Genomic DNA, 16,231 nt, shown 5'->3' with positions numbered 1-16,231 from the left:
TCCCTCAACTCCTAGTCCGAGAGATGATGAAGCCATCTCTACAGGGTAACATATCCCCTGATGGATGTCTTCCCTCAACATCTTGTCAGAGTGACAAGTAAGCCATCTCTACAGGGTAACATATCCCCTGATGGATGTCTTCCCTCAACTCCTAGTCCGAGAGATGATGAAGCCATCTCTACAGGGTAACATATCCCCTGATGGATGTCTTCCCTCAACTCCTAGTCCGAGAGATGATGAAGCCATCTCTACAGGGTAACATATCCCCTGATGGATGTCTTCCCTCAACTCCTAGTCCGAGAGATGATGAAGCCATCTCTACAGGGTAACATATCCCCTGATGGATGTCTTCCCTCAACTCCTAGTCCGAGAGATGATGAAGCCATCTCTACAGGGTAACATATCCCCTGATGGATGTCTTCCCTCAACATCTAGTCAGAGTGATGATGAAGCCATCTCTACAGGGCAAGATATCCTCACTGGTATCTTTTCTAACATAGAAGTCCATTTTCATTGTTCCATTTAACAAAGAACTGCATTCAGTGACAGTGATAAAACATTGCATTTGTAGTGTTCTGTGACATTATGTAATTTCACTTGATCAGATTTGTCGCACACAGATTTTATCAAGATGCAGTATTGATGACGTATTGAATAGCATGGAATAATCAATCACAACAGTATTCGGGTAGGCTCTTTAAATTTATTCGTAACTGTGAACCAGTTTAGCCCTCTCCGGGCTTCATCAGGACAACAACCTCAAAATTTTACATCCTTAAAGGTGCTATATTTTATAAATAATGGATGTAGTATAGTGACCTACTGTCACATTGTATCCACTGTATTCTGATATTGTTCTCAGTGTCTCGCTGTTGTACTATATTATTTCTGTCATTACCCAATATGTATCTTTCACTGTTATTCATAACACCATAGTATAATGGACAGCTTCATTTTTTTAAATGACAATTTCCAGGTTTTTCTTATTTCCCAATGTTTACTGAAATTCTAATTCTAAATTACAAGAGGTTGACATACAAGAAAATCTTACAAGGATATGATCGACGACATTAGATGTAGACACATCATTAGACACATCAAACAATACATGTAGGCATATAGTTAGACACATCATAAATATATGTAGATGCATCATAAATATATGTAGACATATCATAAATATATGTAGATGCATCATATGATACATGTAGATATATCATATGTAGATACATCATATATATAATGCATGTAGACGCATCATACATGTAGACACATCATACAATACATATAGACACATATATGTGGACACATCATACAACAAATGCACACATCATATAATACATGTAGACACATCATATATATAGATACATCATATAATGCATGTAGACACATCATACATATAGACACATCATAAAATACATATAGACACATACATGTAGACTCATCATACAATAAATGCAGACACATCATACAATACATGTAGACGCATCAGCATTAACAGTTTTATGATAATAATATTTTCTACAATTAGAATGTAACAAAAATCCCATGATCAAAATTATTTGAAATGATAAACACTAAAATAGTAACTGGATCTTATACAAGTAATTTTCACTCAAACACTCAAATTCAATACAAGAGGCCCAGAGGGCCTGTATCGCTCACCTGGATCTTTATGACCAACTGTACAATATCTGTGCATATGTTCCACAATAGATACTTAAAGCAATATGACAAATTACTCCATATGGGTTCTGTCCCTTAGTAGTCCAAAATAAGTCATTTGTATATAAGCCTTTAATGGCCAAATATGATGGGTTTTTGGTTAATCAGAAGAAGTTGATTAACTATTTTACCAAATCTAACCCCAATGACCTTAAATATCATTATGGGTCAAGCTATTTTTTCACACACTATGTGGGCACCATTAAGGGAACCTTTTGGACAAATATTATGATCCTAAGCCTTTAGCTTAATCAGAAGTTGTTCAAAGGTTTAACACGTTTGACTATTGTGACCTTGAACATGGGTCAAGGTCATTTCTGTTCTCAAATATATTACCGGGCATTATTGAGAACCTATTTTGGAATAATATCACTATCCTAGATGTTTTGGATCATCAGAAAATGTAATTCAAAGGTTTAACACATTTGACCCCTTTGACCTTGAATATGCGGAAAGGTCATTTCTTTTTGCAAACTTTCCTGGACATCAAAACAGGACCAGGTGAGCTAACAACGTATTTATTTCAAATCTTATGACATTTTTATTGGAATACCAGAAGATTTTTCTTATAAAACTTTCAAGTTGATGGTTTTAGCAGTTAAAATTGAAATGGGAAAAAAATAATTAAAAGTAGAATGTTCAACATGAAAACAACAAAATCAGATACACCAATACACTGTACAAAATCAGAAACACCAATACACTGTACAAAATCAGAAACACCAATACACTGTACAAAATCAGACACACCAATACACTGTACAAAATCAGAAACACCAATACACTGTACAAAATCAGAAACACCAATACACTGTACAATATTTGCTGTTCTCCTGATTTTTGTTTAATACTAAAAAGATGGTTACCTGGATTTGAAATATCATTACACAAAACATTTTAAAGGTATTATTACAAAAAAAAATTAATTTTTTTCCTATGGCTCAAATTTCAAAACATAAATGTAAAACGTAAAGGAGAAATGAAGGTTATGATACAAAATATGATTTTTATCTCTTAATTTTGTTCTCAAAGTATCTAGAATTCAGGATTCCATTCTCAGAGATAATGAAAAATTAAACCTCTTTAAGATAACAACTTTGCAAAATAAAACACATACATACATGTTATATTTAATATACAGAGCTTTACCTGCCACACAACTTTCTCACTAGACAGTTCCTATACCTGTTGTACCTATAGTTATCTTTCATACTTCCATATCACATCCACACATCACTTGTTCCCATACAAGATAAGTAAGCCTTCCACAGCATCCTTAAAGTCTGCTTCTACTGTGCCGCACTGATTTTCTCGAGACATTTTGTAGCGTCTTTTAATTTTCCAACAAAATCCTACAAATATGAAAACAAAATAATAATAATATAACTGAAATATGAATATACCAACAGAGTGTACAATCAAGAAAGGCCTCTAACTTCTGTGTAACACAACCATCACGTGGTCTTCATACAACCTCTTGTCCTAGCTGTTATAACCCAGTGATTTAAAGGGTCATCAAGGAGAAAGGCATAATCAATTCTGTTGTATAGCTAGAAACTATGTATGTATTTAGAATAATTTCTATGCTATATTTGAAAGTAACTTACAATTAATTAGAGACTGTTGTAAATTGATTTTTAATTTCTTAAATACTGATCAAAATTAAAGAAGTATCAGGTGATTCTATCAGTATTTCAGATTAAAGCATGGTATTGCCAATATCAGGTTAACCTGCCAAGACCAGGTGAGCTAGCCTCACTCTGAATAAACACTAACATGTTGTTACTATACAGAATTCCATCTTTACAACCACATATATTTATAAACATCAATCACGTATCATTTGCCAATTACTTTGTAAACATTTATTTACATCCAAACTATTGTAAATTTTAGTGTTTTTCTCACCTGTAATTGTTCTTGTGTACATGAAAACTGTATCTCCTGAATACCTGGCTTCCCTGGTACCTGTAATGAATGGATAGGTAAAATAAAACATGTATGACCCTTGAGTCCACAGAGGATATCACACACTGTAAAATTATTCAATTTTGGGGGCGGTATTTTGGTTAAATTCATGGGTACTCACAAATCCATGAATTTATATGGCCACAAAAAATGATGAACAAATAAAAGTTGTCATGGATTACAAGTTACTTTTGTGATCAAGATTTATCCCTGAAATCAAGTGTCAATGAAAAGTATATTTTTGGAAAATGGTGACATTTGAGCGCTATGTAAATGTACGATTTTACAGCACTTTAATTCTATAAAACAGTAATGTAAGGTGCCCTGTATTTCAGTATTCAGACTACATATGTAATCGGTCTACAGTCTATTCAGATTGATAAAGTGTAAAGTTAGGCTACAGAAAAATAATGCAATGTAATACGACACTAGATTTTATTTACTGTTTGCATATTTGATCAATACTAACCTCTGTCTTTAATGATATCAAATAGACAGCTTGGTTAACTTTCTCCAAGTGGTTGTTCTGAAATAAAATTCAAACTAAATGACTAAAACAGCATTTTTTCCCCCTAAAACATTACGAAAAAATTGCATTAATACTCTGGGATGTTTAATAACAATATCAGAAGTTCCTGCCCAACAACATCAATGAATAATGAATATTACTACGATTGTAGTTTCTGATATTAATAAAACCTTTTTTTTTTTTCAGAAGTAAATGAAGTATGAAAACAAGAACCTGGTAGTATTTATTTCATTACTGTAACTCCGCTTAAAGTGATTTAAGATCAGGTGACTTACTGATTGTGATTAAAATAATCGGATGTACATTTGATATTTGTCTAAGGGACACGGAAACAAATATATTCATACAGTTGACCATGTATGATCTGTACAAATATTACTTCCACTTCAGCAATGAGAGACTTGATCAAGCTATTTACATTGTACCTACATGTATACTTATATGTGCATTGTATTGTAAGACACACAAATAAAAATATTGTAGCTATATCAGTGAATTGTTGACTAGAAAATCTTACCTTGATATAGTAATCTAATCTCCAATCAACATCAACAATATGAGGGGGAGATACTCCAATACTGAAATAAAAAATCACAATAAGAGCGAGAGTGTGTGTGTGCGTGTGCGCGTGCGTGAGTGAGTGAGTGATCAAGTGAGGGGGGGGTGGGGGGGTGTCTCTGAGGTCTGAGGATGAAAAAGTTTAAGTAATTACAGGGAGGGATAACTTTTTGGTAAATTACAGAAAAAGGGAAAGGAGAAACGTGCATGAGTTAACTTTGATACTCACTCTACAAATTTACTGAGTGTTTAATGTTAAGGGACAAAACTCTGATATTTAAATATTGAAATTTCTGCAAGTAATTAGTGTTAGAGGGAAAGATGTGTGTGTGTAGGGGGTGATAGTGAATGATCCTTTTACCCCAAGCACAATCTTTATCATTTTATATACACCTTGCCATATCATCAGCTTTTTTACATTCTGTAGTGTAGTTGAACTAACAAATAACAAATTCTTGAATAAAAAATAATAATCCAATGAGTATCTTGTGCCTGCTTACTTACTTTCCAAGCAGAATCTGCAAGATTTGTTTTCTTTCCTAATAAATAAAACAAGCAAAAATAATTAATCAACATGTGGCCTGATTTTAATGTTTTACCTGTGTTACTTATAAAATGCATATATATTTTATATAATATTTATATTCAGAAAATTGAAATAAAATATAAATTCATTGAAGTGTCTTTTTTACAGTTTTCTCATAAGAATTATAGCATATGTTTGAAAAAACAAATAAAGGATTTAAAAAATCTTCATCTTTTTTGTTAAAATTGGGAGCTATATATCAAATTGAAAAGAAAATATCTATCAGATTAGGAAAGGAATTGAATTACTCTACAATTTTAGACATGAAAAACACAGTATTATACAATTTAATGGTTTGTTTACCTGGTAACTTGATACAAAAGCTTTGATTCTGTCAGCTGTAAATTTACAGTCCTCCAGCACAGACCTGAGATATTAGGAAAAAAATAATCATTGTATTTTAATAAGATTTTCTACAAAAAGTTTCCAGCAAAAATCAAATTCCGTGTTGGATACAATATATGAAAGGCTTCCTTATTAGAAGTTCAGGTAACCTTACTGGACTCAGTTTGCAGGAAGTTTGCTTCAGTCAAGGTGTACAGTTAGTGTTTTGGAAAGAGAAGAGTACAGACAAAGCAGGTTTTTCAGTACTCCAAAATACATTATAATTTCTCTCCGTCATATACATTTACACCTTTGTTTCAATGAATAACAGATAAGCACCATAGAGATCTTGCTGTTAAATGCATTGTAAACAATTAAATGGAATCTTCAATTCTATAATTTTAAAAATTCACTCAAATATGACATTTTTGCCCCCAAAATATCCATCTTCCAAACGATGAAGAGAAAATCTTGTTGCAACAAGGCTAAGAACTATATCAGACATGACTAGGCAATAAGATCAGACATGAATAGGCAATAAAGACTTTGTAGTCAGTTTTTCAAAACTTTCATCCCAAAAACATGTCAAAAACAGAATTTTCATGTAACCTTCAGATGTCCATATAACAATGTAACTATATGTTTGATTGGAATAGCACTAAATATACTCTATGAGATACAATGCTTAACATAAAACTTTCAGGCCAAACTTCTTCGTTTAGTACTTAGTAGTTAGTACCTAGTTTTCAGAGTGTACCCAGTTCTCTGTATACCCAGTACCCAGTTCTCTGTATACCCAGTACCTAGTTCTCTGTATACCCAGTACCTAGTTCTCTGCATACCCAGTACCCAGTTCTCTGCATACCCAGTACCCAGTTCTCTGCATACCCAGTACCCAGTTCTCTGTATACCCAGTACCCAGTTCTCTGTATACCCAGTACCTAGTTCTCTGTATACCCAGTACCTAGTTCTCTGTATACCCAGTACCTAGTACCCAGTTCTCTGTATACCCAGTACCTAGTTCTCTGCATACCCATTACCTAGTTCTCTGTATACCCAGTACCTAGTTCTCTGTATACCCAGTACCTAGTTCTCTGTATACCCTGTACCTAGTACCTAGTTCTCTGTATACCTAGTGCCTAGTTCTCTGTATACCCAGTACCTAGTTCTCTGTATACCCAGTACCTAGTACCTAGTTCTCTGTATATCCAGTACCTAGTTCTCTGTATACCCAGTGCCTAGTTCTCTGTATACCCAGTACCTAGTACCTAGTTCTCTGTATACCCTGTACCTAGTTCTCTGTATACCCAGTACCTTGTTCTCTGTGCCTAGTTCTCTGTATACCCAGTACCTAGTTCCCTGTATACCCAGTACCTAGTTTTCTGTATACCCAGTACCTAGTTCTCTGTATACCCAGTACCTAGTTCTCTGTACCTAATTCTCTGTATACCCAGTACCCAGTACCTAATTCTCTGTATACCCTGTACCTAGTACCTAGTTCTCTGTATACCCAGTACCTAGTTCTCTGTATACCCTGTACCTAGTACCTAGTTCTCTGTATACCTAGTGCCTAGTTCTCTGTATACCCAGTACCTAGTTCTCTGTATACCCAGTACCTAGTACCTAGTTCTCTGTATATCCAGTACCTAGTTCTCTGTATACCCAGTGCCTAGTTCTCTGTATACCCAGTACCTAGTACCTAGTTCTCTGTATACCCTGTACCTAGTTCTCTGTATACCCAGTACCTTGTTCTCTGTGCCTAGTTCTCTGTATACCCAGTACCTAGTTCCCTGTATACCCAGTACCTAGTTTTCTGTATACCCAGTACCTAGTTCTCTGTATACCCAGTACCTAGTTCTCTGTACCTAATTCTCTGTATACCCAGTACCCAGTACCTAATTCTCTGTATACCCTGTACCTAGTACCTAGTTCTCTGTATACCATGTACCTAGTTCTCTGTATACCCAGTACCTAATACCTAGTTTTCTGTATACCCAGTACCTAATTCTCTGTATACCCAGTACCTAATTCTCTGTATACCCAGTACCTAATTCTCTGTATACCCAGTACCTAATTCTCTGTATACCCAGTACCTAATTTTCTGTATACCCAGTACCTAGTACCTAGTTCTCTGTATACCCAGAACCTAATTCTCTGTATATCCAGTACCTAGTTCTCTGTATACCCAGTACCTAGTTCCCTGTATACCCAGTACCTAGTTTTTTGTATACCCAGTACCTAGTTCTCTGTACCTAATTCTCTGTATACCCAGTACCTAGTACCTAGTTCTCTGTATACCCAGAACCTAATTCTCTGTATATCCAGTACCTAGTTCTCTGTATACCCAGTACCTAGTTCCCTGTATACCCAGTACCTAGTTTTTTGTATACCCACCTAGTTTTTTGTATACCCAGTACCTAGTTCTCTGTACCTAATTCTCTGTATACCCTGTACCTAGTACCTAGTTCTCTGTATACCAAGTACCTAGTTCTCTGTATACCCTGTACCTAATACCTAGTTCTCTGTATACCTAGTACCTAGTTCTCTGTATACCCAGTACCTAATACCTAGTTCTCTGTATACCCAGTACCTAATTCTCTGTATACCCAGTACCTAGTACCTAGTTCTCTGTATATCCAGTACCTAGTTCTCTGTACACCCAGTACCTAGTACCTAGTGCTCTGTATATCCAGTACCTAGTTCTCTGTATACCCAGTACCTAGTTCTCTGTTTACCCAGTACCTAGTTCTCAGTGTTGTTCTCTGTATACCCAGTACCTAATTCTCTGTATACCCAGTACCTAGTTCTCTGTATACCCAGTACCTAGTTCTCTGTATACCCAGTACCTAGTACCTAGTTCTCTGTATATCTAGTGCCTAGTTCTCTGTATACCCAGTACCTAGTTCTCTGTATACCCAGTACCTAGTACCTAGTTCTCTGTATATCCAGGACCTAGTTCTCTGTATACCCAGTGCCTAGTTCTCTGTATACCCAGTACCTAGTACCTAGTTCTCTGTATACCCTGTACCTAGTTCTCTGTATACCCAGTATCTAGTTCTCTGTGCCTAATTCTCTGTATACCCAGTGCCTAGTTCTCTGTATACCCAGTACATAGTACCTAGTTCTCTGTATACCCTGTACCTAGTTCTCTGTATACCCAGTACCTAGTTCTCTGTATACCCTGTACCTAGTTCTCTGTATACCCAGTACCTAGTTCTCTGTATACCCTGTACCTAGTTCTCTGTATACCCAGTATCTAGTTCTCTGTGCCTAATTCTCTGTATACCCAGTACCTAGTTCCCTGTATACCCAGTACCTTGTTTTCTGTATACCCAGTACCCAGTTCTCTGTATACCCAGTACCTAGTTCTCTGTACCTAATTCTCTGTATACCCAGTACCCAGTACCTAGTTCTCTGTATACCCAGTACCTAATTCTCTGTATACCTAGTACCTAGTACCTAGTTTTCTGTATATCCAGTACCTAGTTCTCTGTATACCCAGTACCTAATTCTCTGTATACCCAGTACCTAGTACCTAGTTCTCTGTATACCCAGTACCTAATTCTCTATATACCCAGTACCTAGTTCTCTGTATATCCAGTACCTAGTTCTCTGTATACCCAGTACCTAGTACCTAGTTCTCTGTATATCCAGTACCTAGTTCTCTGTATACCCAGTACCTAGTTCTCTGTATACCCAGTACCTAGTACCTAGTTCTCTGTATATCCAGTACCTAGATCTCTGTATTCCCAGTACCTAGTTCTCTGTATACCCAGTGCCTAATACCTAGTTCTCTGTATACCCAGTACCGAGTTCCCTGTATACGCAGTACCTAGTTCTCTGTATACCCAGTACCTAGTTCTTTGTATACGCAGTACCCTGTACCTAGTTCTCTGTATACCTAGTACCTAGTTCTCTGTATACGCAGTACCTAGTTCTCTGTATACCCAGTACCTAGTTCTCTGTATACGCAGTACCCAGTACCTAGTTCTCTGTATACCTAGTTCCTAGTTCTCTGTATACCCAGTACCTAGTTCTCTGTATACCCAGTACCTAGTACCTAGTTCTCTGTATACCTAGTACCTAGTTCTCTGTATACCCAGTACCTAGTTCTCTGTATATCCAGTAACTAGTACCTAGTTCTCTGTATACCTAGTACCTAGTTCTCTGTATATCCAGTACCCAGTACCTAGTTCTCTGTATATCCAGTACCTAGTTCTCTGTATACCCAGTACCTAGTACCTAGTTCTCTGTATACCTAGTACCTAGTTCTCTGTATATCCAGTACCCAGTACCTAGTTCTCTGTATATCCAGTACCTAGTTCTCTGTATACCCAGTACCTAGTACCTAGTTCTCTGTATATCCAGTACCTAGTACCTAGTTCTCTGTATATCCAGTAACTAGTACCTAGTTCTCTGTATACCCAGTACCTAGTACCTAGTTCTCTGTATATCCAGTAACTAGTACCTAGTTCTCTGTATACCCAGTACCTAGTTCTCTGCATACCCAGTACCGAGTACCTAGTTCTCTGTATATCCAGTACCTAGTTCTCTGTATACCTAGTACCTAGTTCTCTGTATATCCAGTACCCAGTACCTAGTTCTCTGTATATCCAGTACCTAGTTCTCTGTATACCCAGTACCTAGTACCTAGTTCTCTGTATATCCAGTAACTAGTACCTAGTTCTCTGTATACCCAGTACCTAGTACCTAGTTCTCTGTATATCCAGTAACTAGTACCTAGTTCTCTGTATACCCAGTACCTAGTTCTCTGTATACCCAGTACCTAGTACCTAGTTCTCTGTATATCCAGTACCTAGTTCTCTGTATACCTAGTACCTAGTTCTCTGTATATCCAGTACCCAGTACCTAGTTCTCTGTATATCCAGTACCTAGTTCTCTGTATACCCAGTACCTAGTACCTAGTTCTCTGTATATCCAGTAACTAGTACCTAGTTCTCTGTATATCCAGTACCTAGTTCTCTGTATACCCAGTACCTAGTACCTAGTTCTCTGTATATCCAGTAACTAGTACCTAGTTCTCTGTATACCCAGTACCTAGTTCTCTGTATACCCAGTGCCTAGTACCTAGTTATCTGTATGCCCAGTGCCTAGTTCTCTGTATAATCTGTATACCCAGTACCTAGTTCTCTGTATACCCAGCACCTAGTTTTTAACTTAAAACTTTTTAGCTACAGATCTAAACCTAAAACCTTATATAAATGCATCATCAAAATTCCAGGGGAACCAATCACTAACAATCTCTGTACTGAGTGGAAGTGTTTGTGACCCCTGGAATATCTAGGATGAGAGAATTGTTGCTAAAACCAGATGAGTAACTGCACAGTCTAGCTTTAACAAATCCTTGTTGTAAGTGAAACTCTGAGGAAGCTTACTCCAGTGAGGCTGTCTCTGTGTCATGCTTGGTGGCTTCAATGATACAGGACACCAGCCCAGCATAAGCCTCTTTCAGTACTGCCTTGTCAACACCGCTGAATGCATTGTCTCCTGCAGTAAAATATATGTAATTATTACAAATGACTTTATGCAATAAATCTCCATAGATTTCATATAATGTTATGTATAATACTGACACCATCACTAACTGGTTTTAACACAAAGATATACATGAAATCACTCTTTAAACTTAAATTTATGATTGCTTTACATCCTTTTAGCAGCCTGTGTCATTTAACAGCATGCCACATTTTGTTGGTGATGGAAGAAAGCTTGAGTCCTTGGAGAAAAACTACCAACATGCAGCAAGTACTTGGTTTCACAATTTTCTATAAATGAGTAAGGATGTCACATTGAACTAAGTTTACTAAAACAATATATACTGTTCATCACTTAGAGCTCATGTTTACCTTATCTCGCAAACTTGCCTCTTCAGAGATATTTGCAAATACATGATTTCGTGACTACTGATCTAGAAATGACTGAGGAGAGCTGGACTTTGAAGGATGTCAATGTTACAATCTTGAAAATAGATCAAGATCATTGATATGAGAAAACTTCATAGCACTCCACTCCATTCTAGGTACTTGCCCAATTCAAAAAGAAGATAATCAAAGTTTTAACCAATTTGACCTCTGTGGCCTTAAATCAAGTCGAGATAACTTTTAGGAGAAAAACCTGCAACACTCCTTCTTCTGGAATCTCAAATGTTTCTTTGCATATTCAACCACTCCTCCCCTTCCGACATTGACAATAGACCAAGGTCATAAGAGGACATTTTTGTAACTCACCATCTCCAGTACCTACTTCTGGAACTAGAGAACACATTTTTTTTTGTTTAAATATTTGGCCCCTTTGACCTTGAAAGTGTTCTGTATGCCAACCAAGGTACCTTCTAGCCAAATATCAGTTGCCAGTTAGTTAAAGTTTCCTCAAATATGATAAAAGTTAATGGATAGATGCACAACAGATCCTTCACCATACCATTAGCTTAATGATACTTTGTGCCATGTGAGCTAAATATATGGTAAGGCGATGAGGCATGACAAGAGAATGGAACATTTCTAAAATACGAATTTCACGGCTATACATATATTGATGTCACTTGGAACTAAATCAGTGGAGAGAGAGTATTTCTTATCTTCAGGATGACAGTTCTTCTTAAAAAAAGAAAAACATTTTGATGTGGAATTTTCAAAATAACATAATGTCATACCCAGTGTTTGTGTTATGCTCTGGACAAAATTTAAGTATGAAAATTATAACTCCTAAATTATGCAAAAAAGTGAGGTTTTTTTGTGTGTACTACACTTTTGCTTGTAGAGATGTATCTACAAATCCATGGTGTTTCATGTTGACACCTAGTACAGTTTTTGTGTTATGCTCCAGACAAAATTATGATGGACAGAAAGACAAATGGATGAACAAAGTGGCAAATGTATGCTCTTCCTTCAGGGAGCATAAAAACGGATTCATGGATTTGTACTTCTAAATTTATTCAAAAGTATATCAGCTGGTAAAATTTGGACCTTTACTGGCACACGAGACAAACCTCAGACTTATGTTAGGTTAGCATAACATATGTGTAACTATTTTATTAAATATTTATACAGTTTTATAAATCAGAGAAAAGAAAAAGACAGGATAGAATGAAAAGACAAAGATAGTGATCAATCATAAACCCACAAAATCACTTGTATCACAATGTTAAGCTATGAAACATACATTTTTCCTTGTAGCTTATCAAGCTTACAGTACTTAGGTGTAAAAGCTCCACTTTTGTATACCAATGTTTTATACAGAATAATAACTTTAGTGATTAGAATGGTTTTAAATTTAGTTGATGAGAAAATGTACATATCACCAGCATACAGCATATAGAAAATTACTGACAAGATTAAGCCTTAGCATCTATACCAAGAACAGACAGACACCAAAAAATAAAAAGCACCATTAAGACCCATGTCAGTAGGTGTTCTAAAAAAAGTTTTCCTGTTTTAAATATAGAGTCTATCATAACGTCTCTTCTTAGTTCAGGGAAAACAGCAGTAAACATAAAGATTTTGAATGCTTTGGTTTTAATGTACCATGGACAGTGAACAGTACAGCCAACTTTTCAATATATAATTACAAATGTCGTGCCATCTTTGTAAGGATGTCGGCATGGACATCCGCAAGATGGATGAGGACCTACAGCAGGAACTTGATGTGACACAGGCCCACGGCATCTTATTTGATTCAGACAAGTCCGATGATGAGATTCTCCTATTCGGAGGATTCAGCCCAGAGGATTAGCTAAAGTGACTGGTATTTAAAGTGTTTCAGTGATTGTGAGTAGGCCTACTGTGTTTCAATATAAAGTGCTGTGTTAGTTCTTGTAATAGACATTATAATGTGTTTAGTGCTCTCATGCAAGTCACAAAGAACTGTATCGCTGTAACATATGCAGATGTGTTATGATGATCTCAGTAAAATATATTTTGTTATATTGTTAATAAAATTATTGATCCTATTTTCGTCTTTGAGTTATTTTTGATGACAGGCCAAGTTATCGTTCCTTATGACAAAAAATCCAAGATGGCTGACACACATCTCATGAACAGGGGAATAGCCTGCAAATAAGCCCCCTCCCCTCTTTTGACAAGTCTTTTTTTAACTTGGGGGGTGGGGGTTATTTGTGGTAAAATATGGTACATGAAGTTTAAGGAGATATATCCATTAAGATGCTTATTCTCAATACAGCTCTTAATCAAGACTTATTCAAAACTTCAGGCCATTTGCCATTATTATTCACGATTTGTAATTTACAATTCTCTATTCACAAAGTATAGAGAATTATTCTCTTTTAACAGAGACAATACCCATTATATATAATATAGTAATTAAATTCTTTAAATCATTTCTTACATTGTTGCCTCAGTTGAATATACCTCTACTACCACACCAGTTTACCAAAATTTTATACCCATTTTAAACTATACAATTCAATATATATTTGTCATTCTATGTTTTTCTAACATCAAACAATCCTAACATGTTTATGTAATAATCCATTATGTCATTTGTAAGGCCGAATGAAATCATAATGTAACATGTCTGTACACACTTGTTTCACTTAGTGTCATTTATTATGTCTTTGTTTCTCAAGTTTTAATGTTGTAATATATCAATCAATTACCTCAAATCTCAATATCACTATATGTCCCTGATAAATTGCAATAATTGAAGCTAAGAAATGGTCTGTATTTTTTTACTCCCCTATATGCAACCAAATCTTGAGCTTGATACATTGTCTACATAGAGACATTACAGTCACATGTGATCTTATGAAAACTGTAACAATGGGTTATATATATCTCTGATTTTAATGTATCTGAGGAAACCAAATGAAACCATTCTAATTTGTACTAATAAGTACTTTAAAAGAATTGTCATAAAAAGAGATGTACAGTTAGGTAGTTATTTATACATTCATCTATGCCAGGACTAGATATCTATATTTTATAATCATCTACAATTTGATATTAATTGTGAAGTTATTTGGTCTATACCAGGTGAATGAATGACGTTTCTATTGGGTAAATCGACGGACCATAATCACTACGGTCATTAACATACGAATTTATTACATAAATGCCTATTGAATTATTGTTAACAATAGTCAATAGTTTACGTGATACAAGTCGAAGACCGCTCCGAAACTTATGGCAGTGCGGAACAGATTCTAGTTTACACCATTTCAAGATAATATTCACAGGATCATTACCCGATATTTGATTTCTTTGCTCCGAGTCAACAACTCCATTGAATGCTGCATCAAGTAATTTTTGATAACACTTGTCAGGAACGTGGGCAGAATCACCAACTACTGACAAACTGTCAATTACAGATTGAGAGAGCTCCATTTTTTGTGGACAAGTCACTCCCCCATGTTCCCTTCTTAATTTCATCAAGCTGGAGAGCTCCGAAACTGGGGATCATAAATTATTTGAATTTTCTGTAAGAATTTTACATTAAAAATACCATAATAATGTCATATGTTATTGATTCAACCAATTCTCTATCATTTAATTTTTAATATCAAATTATTGTATCAATGTAAATGTATGGTAAAATTCTCAGTTTTGCTTCACACATTGAAAATAGTTAATAACTAGTCCCTTTTCACGGTAAAGCGAAAGAGAAAGCAATAACTTGTCTAGCAGCGGAGGGAGTTCCCAGGCCGTTGAAGATGGCAAGGAATCCCCAAAATATATCTCAGAGACACGTTGACATAGAAGAAGTATTACGCAAATATACGCCACAGCTTCGAAAAAATGTCAACCCTAAAGATATATATCCAAATCTGACAAGATTGACAAGAAGTGATACAGAACAAATTGAATGTCAGACGAAAGCAGAGGGGAATATGCGTGGGATGGACAAATTGTTAGAATGTATTGTTAGACGTCCAAAGAAATGTTTCTTTGATTTTCTGGTAATTTTGGAAAAAACAGATTATGCAGAGAAATCTCAGCTTGTGATTAAAGGTGAAAATCTTATCAACACTAAAGAGCTACTGGAAGCAAAACAAGAATGGCTAAGAAAAAATGAACAGCCTGACTCTACTGCTTTTTCAGATGATAGACCTAATTACTGCCCAAATGTCGAAGGAGCTTTTGATACACCTGCTAGATATCCACCCATTGGACCCAATCACTGGTCTCCAGTGGCATTAGATAATTTTGGAAGGGACCAAAGAATTGGAAGCAGTGTCTCTTCTCCATTGCATTACAGACTAAAAGTCCCTTCTGCATTGGGTAGAGTTGAACAAAGTTTCCCAGAAAATGACCACCATACAAGTATTGGTGGAGGTCATGGACAAAATATGTCACATTGTAATCTTGACAATTTCGGACATGAAGGTAGAAATATGCCATCCAGTGAGAATGATTCCACTAAAAAGGGAAAAGATTGTTTTTCAATAGATGTTACACCGCTCTATCAGAGATGCCCTGGGCAGTCTAGGTATAGACAGGCAGATTCATGTGATGGACAAGATGGGACAGCAGCGGTTAGTACAAGTCTACGGGAACCTGTTTCTA

General features: G+C 35.9%; 1 protein-coding gene across 1 annotated transcript; it reads right to left on the bottom strand.

The window, feature by feature from the left end:
* Nucleotides 1-683: 683 nt before the first annotated feature.
* LOC132565401 (COMM domain-containing protein 3-like) lies at nt 684-15,085 on the bottom strand. The gene is made up of 8 exons (XM_060230039.1): nt 14,914-15,085; nt 11,087-11,198; nt 5,670-5,733; nt 5,285-5,319; nt 4,740-4,800; nt 4,163-4,219; nt 3,634-3,693; nt 684-3,077 (listed from the first exon to the last, which is right to left on the bottom strand). Exons 1-8 carry the CDS (start codon nt 15,050-15,052, stop codon nt 3,015-3,017), a joined length of 591 nt encoding a protein of 196 aa, XP_060086022.1. The 5' UTR covers nt 15,053-15,085; the 3' UTR covers nt 684-3,014.
* Nucleotides 15,086-16,231: the final 1,146 nt, after the last annotated feature.

Source organism: Ylistrum balloti, unplaced genomic scaffold (genome assembly GCF_031769215.1).
Source record: "Ylistrum balloti isolate Yb309-2 unplaced genomic scaffold, AGI_CSIRO_Ybal_v1 Utg369722, whole genome shotgun sequence".
Classification (NCBI taxonomy): domain Eukaryota; kingdom Metazoa; phylum Mollusca; class Bivalvia; order Pectinida; family Pectinidae; genus Ylistrum; species Ylistrum balloti.
Note: the sequence above shows the minus strand (reverse complement) of the source record. Positions and strands in the feature narration are given on the sequence as shown.

Excerpts from the sequence above, each read along its gene's own strand:
- LOC132565401 (XM_060230039.1), bottom strand. The coding sequence starts at position 15,052 with ATGGAGCTCTCTCAATCTGTAATTGACAGTTTGTCAGTAGTTGGTGAT. Across the intron at positions 11,199-14,913 it reads GCAAAGAAATCAAATATCGG|GAGACAATGCATTCAGCGGT; the intron begins GTAATGATCCTG and ends ATTTTACTGCAG. Across the intron at positions 3,694-4,162 it reads TGATATCATTAAAGACAGAG|GTACCAGGGAAGCCAGGTAT; the intron begins GTTAGTATTGAT and ends CATTCATTACAG.